The sequence below is a fragment of the Elgaria multicarinata genome, chromosome 5 (genome assembly GCF_023053635.1).
Source record: "Elgaria multicarinata webbii isolate HBS135686 ecotype San Diego chromosome 5, rElgMul1.1.pri, whole genome shotgun sequence".
NCBI lineage: Eukaryota > Metazoa > Chordata > Lepidosauria > Squamata > Anguidae > Elgaria > Elgaria multicarinata.
The window spans coordinates 45350077-45362122 of NC_086175.1; the positions used below are offsets into that span (position 1 = coordinate 45350077).

Genomic DNA, 12046 nt, shown 5'->3' on the forward strand with positions numbered 1-12046 from the left:
TAATGGCTATTTTTTAAAAGGACAATTTGTTATGGAGGTGATGCATCTTTCTGGGAATGCAAATGTCTGGAAATATTTGGACAGGGTGAATGGAGGGGGAAAGGTCAGAAAGTAAATGTCATCCTAAGCCACTCTTGCCTAGTACTCTTCGCCTCCCCCTCCCCCCACAATCCCTTTTCCTCGTGGGAAGAAGTCGGAAGACTCTCCGAGGGCCCTTGGGTGAGACTTCTAATTCCCATAATGGTACACTTCTGTGCGAAAAATATGGGTAATATTAAATGAGGTGACAGAAAAGTGCGAAGACCAAGTAAGCTGTATTGATTTTCGGATCGTACAGAGGATGTGATCTCCTGAATATTATTTATGGCTATGAATGTGAATCTCTGTGAACATTGCTTCGCAATCACTTCAGGTTTTAAACAGGTTTTAAATGAACCGGGGACTTCAATCGCAGCTCAAAAAAACCAAAACAAAACACAGGCACACAAAACCCCGCGAGGGCTGAAGCGCGGAAAGGAAACAAAGGAGGGGGGCAGAGGCGGGCAATCTGGAGCAGAAAGCCGGCTTCTCCGTTTTTTAACCACATGGCTCCACTGAGGAGCCGCGGCGGGCTTCTGCAGCAGCGTTCACAGCGAGGGCGCCGGCACTGAGCGAGTCACACGCAACATCCACACATCCACGCGTTAGCTGGAGAGAGGAGGGGAGGGAGACGGGCGAGAGAAGCGGCAGCGGCGGCAGTGAGAAAAGGCGCTCAGAGGAACAGCAGCCTCCTGCGGGCAAGCGGTGGCGCTTCTCTGAGGGAGAGAGAGAGACAGAGAGAGAGAGAAGGCGGGAGAAGGGAGGGGGTGTCTCACAGCTGCTGCGTTTCTCTGTCTCTCTGCTCAGGAAAGAGGGAGGGACGCACCGAAAGGCCCCCCTCCCCCTCCCTCCCGCCCGCCTTTTGCCCACCCGCGGCGCTGCTAAGATGCACCTTGGCCGCTGCGCGGTTGCAGCTGAGCGGCGCTGACATATTCTTTCTCCGACCTCACCATGGACAGCTTCGACTTGGCTCTTCTGCAGGAATGGGACCTGGACTCCCTCTGGTGAGGCTGGCGGGCTGCCTTTCAAACTTGGGCTGTGTGTGTATCTCTTGTCTGTGTTCGGGGCGGCGGGGGCGGCGGTAGGTTCTTCCCCCTCACCTCACTTCTGCTGCCCCAGAGTTTTTGAGGAAGGCAGGAGGAAAGGACTCTCCTCTTATTGTAAAGAGCCACATTCTGAATCAAACTGTTGTTGTTGTTGTTGTTGTTGTTGTTGTTGCTGCTGCTACTGCTATCAGTAAACGGTTAAATACTCTCAGTCTTCCCCTCGCCAAGAATTTCTCCTTGTCCTTTTCGCTTGCATGGATTTTTTTTATTATTCTACCCTTCAAAACTACCTCTCTTGCATCTACATCCCGTGCCATCTCTGTCAGTACATCCTTCTCTCTCTCTATTCCCTCCTTCTATTTTAATTTTTCCCCTTTAGTTGGGCGATCTTCTGCCTTCTAGCCCTTAAACCTCTTTCCTTGCTTGCTTCAGTGTGACTGCTCCATCCCCATTTTCCTCATTGCCCCTCTTCTGCCTTTCTCTGCAACCTTCTTTCCCTTTTAGCACCATCGTTTTGCTCTGCCCTACACCCATTCAGTCGGCTACCTCTTAGTTCATTCTTCATTGCCCTTTCCTGCTGCTCCTGTCCTGCTCTCCAGCTCTGCCTACCTCTTCACCTTGGACTGCTCCTTGTGTCTGGAAATTGCTGCATTTCCAAGAAGCATCTGGCAGCAGTCAGAAACCATTTCTAGAAATATCATTAATGACTCCAGGTGGGAATTGCATCCTCATCACCACCATCCAAAGTGCTAGCAGTCCCAAGTCCAGGATGGGCCCAGTAGTTGGCAGCTGATGGCATCTAGCACATGGACATTTCCCCTTCTCTCACTGCCTTTCACCCTACCATTGGAATAATAAGACAGCAAATGTCAGTCTTGAAGATAGTGTGTGGGGCTGTTGCTTGTGAATCACAGGTACTTTGTGCCACTGCTGGGTGCCACTTCAGCCTGTGTCAGTTTTCCTGTTGATTACAGCTTAACGTTTTCTCATGTGTCTCAAAAGAAAACATGTATGACCAAATTAACGATAATTTGCATATTTCAGTTTGTCTTAGCTTAAAATTCCAGTTACATGTATCTTAAATCGCCCATTGGCTGCTGTATAACAGGTCTATTTTCTCTCCCCCCCCCCATCTTCTTCCTTTTCAAGGAAGCTGTTCAGGTGTTACTACTACTATATTTGATGCGTAGGAATGTGCGTGTGTAGTGTGTTTGCATGATGATGAAATGGTCTGCTGAAACAGGAAGATATGTATAGCTTTGTTTCTTTCTTGTTATAATGGCATGTTTAGAAGTAGAGGGCACAGTCCCATCATGGCAATAAATATAGTGCATTTGTGAACTGCTTTCTCTCTGCACAGTATGAATTTGGCGACTAGTTTCCTTCCATGAAAGGCATACCAAAATGAGATGGACAATAGTGAGTTTTTCCTGTTGTGATCACGTCATGTAAGCTCTACTAAGGTTGGCACTATTAAACCCAAACAATGGCTGTAATCCTGCACCCAGTGATACAGAGCTGAATGTCATGATCCTATGCATGTTTACTCAGAAGGAAGCCCCATAGGGTACAACGGGGCTTATTCCCAGTTACATCTAAACCCTTGATTTAAATAGGGCAATAGTTACAATTTTGTACACATTTATTTTAAAGAAAGCCCCATTAAACTCAGTAGGATGGAACTTACTTCCAAGTAAACAAGCATAGGATTCTACATGGCTAAATGTGCAGGATTTCAGCTTTTGACAGCAGATAAAATAAACTATCTGCATTGCCCTTAGAATGTTAATGAGCAAATATAATACAGAATGTCTTACCAGCCTGTAAAAGTTAGTCATTATAGCTTTCCTGCTGGAGATATGGGGGTTGAGGTTATGTCTGTTTTGCAATTATAAAGATCAATTCTTCATTTACAGCTAAGCCATAACATTCATTTCTAGATTTTTTGTGTTGTTGTTTTTTGAAATCTTAAATCCTTATAACTTAAAAATTCCTCAAATTTTCACTCAACAAGAGGTGGCTGATATTGTTTTGGTTGTTTTATATTGTCTGCTCCAAACAAAGGAAAGCTTAATATCCTTTACAGTGGAAGAGCTTTATTTTAGTGTATATTTAATTTTTAAGCTAATGTAACAAAATAGGCAGGAGACTAGTTGCTCTCAGCAAATTATGTTTTGATAATTCTTAAGTAGGCTTGGGTATTATGACAGTCTGTAATTCAAGTTTCCACCCTGATTATTTGGATCTAAAACAGTGCTGGTTTTAGATCCATATAATCTTATATGAATAAGCATATATTTGCTTAGATAGCAATCTTAAGGACACTTATTGCTCATGACTAGACTGCCCATCTCTATATTAAAAATAAGCATCCTTCTGTGCTTATACTTGTATCAAGGTGTTTTTTTTTCATGCTTTGTATGTCTTTTATTGCCACTGCACTCTTTTATAAATCTGAAAGCATACAGGAATTCAAGGTTGCACTAAAACATTGTACACACTTTGCTATACCAAAGAGGATCTATTATTTTAGCTTCATGATAGCCCATCAGCGTATAGATCACCTGTTTTTTGGAACTGAGCATTTTGTTTTACCCTTTAAAATGCAGAAAATAATCATGCATGCCATTCAGGAGTAGCAAGGTGCATTGCATGACCTGTTTGGTTTGGCATGGCACATGACTAGCAAGGGCTAAAATTAATTTATATTCGCCATTCATATTTTGTATTGATACAATCATTTGTATTTTTATTAATTGGCCTGGTCTTGATGGCTGAGCTTACATAAGCAAAATTTTATCACAAAAGAAGTTTCTTGGACAGTGACTTTAAGAATAATTAACTGAGAATAGACACATAAAAGAAATACAAAGTGGACACTTTAAAGAATGAATATTGATAACATCACAGCTTCACCACAGAGTGACCTGCATGAAGAGCTGTAGGCTTGTTGAGACTGCAAGACGTGCATGTATGGGCCACCCTGTCCTTCCTCTCTTTCTTCTTCCCCATCCCTCTATTGTAAGCAGTCAGGTTATTGAAATTTACAGGATTCCTGCCAGGATGTGCTCACTCACCAAAATAAACTTCATAGGTCTAATTTTAGACTCAGTAGCCTTGACAGACTTTTTTTTTTAAAGCACAGTTGCTGTTATTACACAGATAAAGGGAAGTATGTGCACTTTGGTGATACTCTTGCAATACATCTTATGTGTCTACTCAGAAGTAAGTCCCATTGAGTTCAATGGGACTTACTCCTAGTTAAGTGTGCATAGGATTGTAGTATGAAGATGCAATCTTATGGATATTTTCCTGGGAGTAAGTCACATTGACTGCAGGAGAACTTAGGTCTGAGTAAACAAGTATAGGATAGCACTATTAATGACTTGTGCAGCATGAATAAGTGTTATTGGCTGTGAAATATATTTAAACTGATTTGGATACCCACTTAATGACAGATAGGTTTTTTTTTAGAGCACTTGATGATAACTGCCTTACATAAAAGTGGAAGATGTAATAGCAACATTTTATAATGTTTCATTTTTGTGCTTTTATACAATTAGTCTTTAAACGTCTTTGTGTTCTAATAACAGTAAATAATACAAATGTAATGAAGAAATTAATAGCAACATTACAATTCTCAGTGTTGTTACACAGTGCACAGGGACCAATAGTATTGGTACCTTTTTATGCAGACTATATCAGTATTATTGAATATGTGCAGTGCAGGAATATAAACTGTTTTGTTTTTTTTAGAATATTGCTGATACTGTATCTGGATAATTAGTTTAGATGATGTGATATTTCCCTAGTAGGTTGCCAACAGCAGAATATTACATAAAAATGAATTGATGCTCAAATTGGAATGGTTTCCAGGTTCCACACAATGCATATGAAAAGTATTATATTCCCCAGCTGTATTATAAAGATTTCAGTTGCCTATCATTTGAGAAAATCTATACTCATAGTTCACCATTGGGTAAAAATGTAGTTAATTTTAAGTAATTGTTACAACAATAAAATATGCCCTATGCATTTCCTGTATACATTAAAAAAGTGTATTATGTACAGTTTGTTTACAATCAATTCACCACATTCTCCATTGATTTACAGCTAATATGTTGGTTGAAAAAACAGCTTTTATTATTTGGTTGCACTTTAAATGCACTTTACTGTATTGGTAAGAGTGTGTATGCAAGACAAAGTGAGCTGAGAGCCTTGCAGAATTATTGTAAATCAGTTTGAAGTCCTAGGCATGTAATGAAAGTATTCTTGTTTGAAGTTTCTTAGAGCCCTTGTGAAAAAAGCTATGTTCATTCATCAACACACTAGTTCACATAATACATTAATATAATAACTGGACTTCAGTAGACAGGACTTAGTATCTGTTTATGAGCTTTGCTTTTTATCAATAGCAAGTGTGAAAGTAAGATAAAGAAAAGGATTAAAAAAATAGCATCTCTAATTAAGGGTGAGGCAGTGCCACCAAACATAAGGTAACCATATGGAAAAGAGGACAGGGCTCCTGTATCTTTAACAGTTGTATAGAAAAGGGAATTTCAGCATGTGTCATTTGTATGCATGCAGCACCTAGTGAAATTCCTTCTTCATCACAACAGATAAAGCTGCAGGAGCCCTGCCCTCTTGACCAGATACCGGAGGGGCAGCAGTGCTTTAAAATGGTTTCAGAACCAGTGCTACTCCGTTCTGCAGTTGCTGGTTCCACGCGAATAGGCTGTGGAAGTGGAAGGTGGGAGCAAGTGAGCAGATTGGCAGCGCGTGAGGGACAGGAGCTGCTCTGCTACATGTCTCAAGGATGCCTAAGGAGATGGGCAGCAGTGGGGAGGGCAGGTTGTAGTGGCCCCTACATGATACAGGCAAACATGAGCATATGCATCCCCTTTCCACTTCCTTCTCCCATTGTATACTCAAACATGAAAAGTCTTACTGCTGGCTTTTACAGGGACAATACTGACTTGCACACATGTGGGGAGGGAGAGCAGACTTCTGAAATTGCAAAAGTCCTGTGGATTGTATATAGAAGTTGCTGTTGATATGTAAATGGCAGGTAGTGTTAGGCAGTAAAAGAAACTTGGCTGTGTAAAGAACTGTTTTAAATCCTGCAAAGAATCCAGAAGCAGAAGCTCTGGTAAGTTGCGGGATAAAAAACCTAGTGTGATGAAACCCTAAATGTCAGGCTGCATGTATATAATGGACGTTGGAAACCACAAAGAGAATGTTATGCAACTACATTATTTGGGGGGTGGGGGTGAGGTTTAAACTTTTATTAAATTGCTTCCCTTTTGGCTGTAAACCCTATTGGGCTGTAGCAAAAATTAGGATGTATCTACATGGGTCTGGTGTGGAATCTTGATTATGCATCCAGCCTGTATAAACCACTTCTAGTTTGAGCAGACCCATGTTAGCCTTCTGTTCTTTTGCATGACAGTGGGAAATAATAGTGGGGCCAACACTACTTATAGGCCTGGTTCGCAAGTAATGCTAACCCATAGCATTACTTTGTTGTGATGCGTGAACGCAGTTGTGTTAATAAACCATGATAGGTTAATAATGAATAACCCAGGAAAAAAGCCCATGGTTTATCGTTGGGTTGTGACATCTAGGTTGATTAAATCATGGAATGTCACAGGTTGTTTCCCCAGGCTTCAATTGCAGCAGGCAAGAGCAGTAAGAAAACCCACCTGTTCTACATGCCAGTATGACAGGCATTGGAATATTGGGAGGGAGCAGCTAAAATAGGATGGAAATAAACAACCCAAGGATTGAGAAAACAAACCAGGGTTTGTTTGATCATCTGTCAGACAAACCCTTGGGTGAGACAACAAAACTATGGGTTAATTAAGTGTTTAGGTTAGTGTTAAGTGCAAACCAGGCCATAAGAGAAATCAAGCTTTAAAAAATAAGGATATTTTTTTCAGCTAGGTGATCTGAAATAAGAGACTAATATAACATGCTGACCCTTTTTAAAAGGTATTGTTTCCTTCCCCCCCTTTTTTTATTCCAACACTAAAGAGCTTAACTTGCAGGACCAAAAGCAAGTTGATGTTGTTTACATTTCCTGAGAGCTGTTCTGCACATTATGTGGACTGATGTGGTGGAATTCTGAACAGTAACTCATACTTAAACAAAAATTCTTATGAGAAAAGCTCCCTGCTTATATAGCATATCAAGAAAATGACTATCTTTTTCTATATTGGTTTATTATGGTTGTGGGCAACCTGTAGCTCTTCAGATGCTGTTGAACTCCAACACCCATCTGCCAGCATGATCAATGGTCAGAGATAATACTAGTTGTAGACCAACAATATGGAGGAATGCCTCAGATTTCCCACCATAATATATTCCTTAATTAAACCACCTCATTCTAATGTGTTAATCATTGAACACCATCTAAGGTATGTTGAGAGACAACTGGAGAGCGGGCCTCCTTAGTTGTGGCACACTGCTTATGGATTTTTTTTCCACAGGCAGGCTGGCCTAGTGACTGCATTAATGGCTTTACATTGCCAAGTAAATATTTTATTTCCCCCCAAGGCCTTTTAACTTGATGAGTTTTTTATGCTGCATTTTTTTTTCTGTCATAACTACACCACAACATTCCAAGGCAGACGTAGGAATTACTGAATAAAATTTATGAATAAGATGTAAAAGTCTGACTATATCATTGAAACAGAAGAGTGAATGGAACAATGACTGATAGCTGAGTCTAGAATGGAATGGTGGGTGGGATGAGTGGCAGTTGGAGAAAGTCAGGTAGAAAGAGAACAAAGACAGTTAGAGAGTTAGGATTGAGACATAGGCCACAGCTAGACCTAAGGTTTATCCTGGGATCATCCAGGGTTCACCCCTGCCTGAGCACTGGATCTCCTGTGTGTCACCTAGATGAACAGGTTTGACCCCTGGATGATCCAGGGATAAACCTTAGGTCTAGCTATGGCCATAGTGACCTGACTTACTAACCCATGCTGTATTTAAAATCAGCCACTCTGCATACCAGCACCTGCATCCCTCAGGTGCCTTCATCCTCTGAGAGGTTCTTCCTTCCTCTCACTGCTGATGCTGGTCATCCATAGACCATCGAGGAGGAGCATCCTCGAGGAGGGGAGGTTAGCAGCTGTCAGTGGACATGCCCAGCTCCAGCCAAGTCCTGCTGGGACTTCCTCAGCCTGTGCTTCTCAACCACCAGGTGCTCCATCAGGAGCCTGTACTTAAGGGCGAGGGCCAGGCTGGGCACTTGCTACCTTCATTGGCCCTGTTTCTGGGCATGCGCAGAGTGCCTCCCCTCCCTCCTTCTTAAGGGTGAAGGCCATGTGCACACTTCCCCCAGATTCTGAGAAAACAGCAATATCAGGACAAGGTGCCTTTGATCATGTTCAGAGTTTGGCCTCTCAAAGTTATGCTTGTTATGATTTTAAAACCATAACATTTATGTGGGTTGTTTCATTATATGTGGAATTGTGTTGACTACTCGAGACTGACCTTAGGAGTCCGGGTTGTGAAAGACATGCAGCAGCCACCTGTCCATGCATTCACAATGGCTCCCAAAATGCCAGAAGGCTGTCCTTCCACCCACAACATGCTGGGAGTTGTAGGCAAAAGCCTAGTTTTAATTAAATTCTTTAAAAATACTGAAACCCCCAAAGTTTGTGTTTTTAGATATTTCTGGTACATTGTACAGCCAGACTACCAGCCCGCCAAATTTCAAGTTTCTATCACATCTGGAAGTGGGTAAACATTTCTGGACATCTATCACACACACATATTTTCCGCTTTATAGGTAGAGATTTATTACATTTATATACCGCCCCATAGCTGAAGCTTTCTGGGTGGTTTACAAAGATTAAAGCATTGAACATTTAAGAAAATAGATAAAATTTAAAACCTGTAAAAACATAAAACAGATAATATACAAAATTTAAAAACCATAAAAACATAAAGCAGATAATATATAAAGACAATATCTGTTTAAACTGATATTAATCTGGGATTAGATAGAAAGCTCAACATGTTGTTAAATGCTTGGGAGAAGCATTTGTAATATGTTGTTAAATGCTTGGGAGAAGAATTTGTAATATGTTGTTAAATGCTTGAGAGAAGAGAAAAGTCTTGACCTGGTGCCGAAAAGATAACAATGTTGGCCCCAGGTGAGCCTCATCAGGGAGATCATTCCATAATGGGGGGGGGGACCACTGAAAAGTCCCTCTTCCTTGTTGCCATCCTCCGAGATTTCCTCAGAGTAGGCACCCGGAGGAGGACCTTAGATGTTGAATGTAGTGTACGGGTAGGTTCATGTCGGGAGAGGCATTTCGTCAGGTATTGTGGTCCCAACATCACCAGGGAGTAAGCCCAAATGAACTAAATGAGACTTGCTTCTGAGTAGACATACATAAGATTTCACTGTAAGGGAGAGACTAAAACTGCCATAGATTGCAAATATTGGCTTTGGAAGCTTTTACTAATTCCCATGGCTCAGTTATCCTGGCTGAAAGAAGCTGCTTTCTCTAATATTAAAAACATGTTTTTCAACCAAATACAAGTGAAAAATGCTTTCACATAGTAATGTGTATCATATTTGCCAGTAAGAGGAAAGCTATTTTAATGCTCTTAATGATGGCAAAGCAGGAAAAGCAGTGTCTAATATGCTTCCTTGAGGGTATTAATTATTTACTTCCATCATAGATGTTTTCTTGAGACTTTGTTTCTTACAGACATCTTCATTTTTTCTCTGTGTTTTTGTGTAATGCATAACTATTTGTATTTGCCCTTTCAGTAGAAACAACACAGACTCCCTGTTGAAGTTTTTGTAGTTTATTTTCAGTCACAGAACTATTTTCTTTCTTTTCCCCCCTTTCCTTTCTTTTCTTTTCCAGGTTGAACAACTTCGCCAAATACACAGACCTGATTCTCACATAATGCTAATGTAGTTGAATTTTGGATTGTCATGATGTGCAAACACAGCCATGTTCATTAACCATGGTTAACCATGAACAAACCACAAAAAGAAGCCATAGTTTGATTTTGGGTGTGAACTCTGGGTTGTTTAAAATATGGATCATCTTTATGTGCAAACTTGCAGCTATGGGTTGTTTTGGGGTTGTTTCACTAGGCTACAGAAGTGGTCAAAAATCCAGCCACCCTGCAGGCAGCCATGCTTTCCCTTACCTTTTGCCTGAATTCAGGGCTGACCTTAAGGGTGGGTCAGCTGGGCAGTAGTGCAGAGTGTTGACCTGAGGGGAGCACCAAGCTGAGCTGAGGGTGCACGAACATCACACCTGCACCAGGCCCCATAAACCTTTTGTGAACCGCCCAGAGAGCTTCAGCTATTGGGCGGTATAAAAATGTAATAAATAAAATAAATAAAAAGAAATAAATAATAAACTTTCTAAGTAGCTCTGCAAAGGTGACCATGATGGAGTGGGGACCAAAGGCAGTCCTCTCCTAGGGCAGTATTTATCCTTTTTAACATACTGTATAGCTAGAAAATATTCTCTGTTAGAAGCCACAAAGAAATTATATAGTCAAAATTCAATCTACTGCTCAAATGTATACACATTTTGAGCTATTTAAATGAAATATTTAAAGAACGTAACTGGTAAGACAGTTAAGCTTTTAAAATGCTAAAAAAACAAACAAAAGTGGTCACACAGGTGCACAGCTATAGTTAACCCTTTAATTATTTGCTTCTGTTGAGACAGATGCTGCATATTATCTACTAGCTATCAGTGTGATTTTAAAGATAGCATTCAAAATTTTAATGCCCATCTTTATGTAGAACACTATATGATTTGCTGGAACATGAGGATGGTTTATTTTGAGGATTAATAAACATTTCTGGTTTTGTTTACAAGGTCAAAATTCAAATATTTTGCACATTTGGAGCTATGGTATCTGACAAAAGGGATGTCGATTTGTATTGAAAGTGTGGAAGCAAATTCCTCCCCACACGCCCCACAACTTTCTAGCACATTGGAACCTATTGAATTTTTTTCTCACCTAGAAACAGCCTGAAGAACTTCCCAGTCCAGTGTGAAATAAACTCTTCCAGGATCCTAACACATGACACGCAAAAACTGCTCCATGCATTCCTATGTATCTCTGCAATTCTGCAACACTCATAGTAAGAGTGATAACTGCTTAACTACTATGGGCTTCCTCTCTCCTACCTCTCCATTAGAATTAACAAATATAATGTTCAAATGCATGTGGGTCACATATGGAACCACAGAGCCAAAGGAATGTCATGTGCCTTCCAGATGTTTGGCACTTCAACTCCCATCAGCCCCAGCCAGCATGGTCAGGAATGTTGGGAGTTGTAGCCCAAAACATCTGTAAAGCACCAGGTTGGGAAGGCTGATTGTTTCTTCCTTTATTATTCCACGAGCTGACCATTGCATGTAGGATTTGAGGATAGCCAATCACATGATGTTTTAGGAAAGGGAGGCACAGTAACTCAGTAACTCCAGGGCTTTATATTACTTGCTTTTTTCTCAAATTAGAGCTAATGGTAATACTGCTTTTAAAATTTTGATTTAATCTTGAAGTTTACACAGTATAAATCTTCCACAATAACTCATCCAATCTTTAACATAAATCAACAAATAACATAACAAGAATGGCAGAAAAAGAGTAAAAGGAGGTAGTACCTTTTAAATATTCCCTTATCTTCTTGCAATTATGTATGTACAAATGAGTGCAGATGCTTCCTTACAGATGCATTATGCAACATCCCACAGTCCTTAGTGTTCACCTCACACCAAATAGACACCAGAAATTCTATGTAAATAAAAATGACAAATATGGGCTGTGAGATTCCATGCAACGTTGAGTCCTGAATGACTTAAGTTCCTTTTAATTATTTTGTAGTCATATACCTCCTTTTATTACTGTATTATGAAACAGTC

At 40.5% G+C, this 12046-nt stretch overlaps 1 protein-coding gene across 1 annotated transcript in view; it reads left to right on the forward strand.

Annotated features, from left to right (window-relative positions):
* The first annotated feature begins 955 nt into the window (after positions 1 to 955).
* AFF3 (ALF transcription elongation factor 3) overlaps positions 956 to 12046 on the forward strand; it is a 287605-nt gene continuing 276514 nt past the window's right edge. The window contains exon 1 of the mRNA XM_063126273.1: positions 956 to 1082. Coding sequence (XP_062982343.1) covers positions 1030 to 1082 — 53 coding nt within the window. The 5' untranslated portion in view covers positions 956 to 1029. The remainder of the gene's footprint in view (positions 1083 to 12046) is intronic.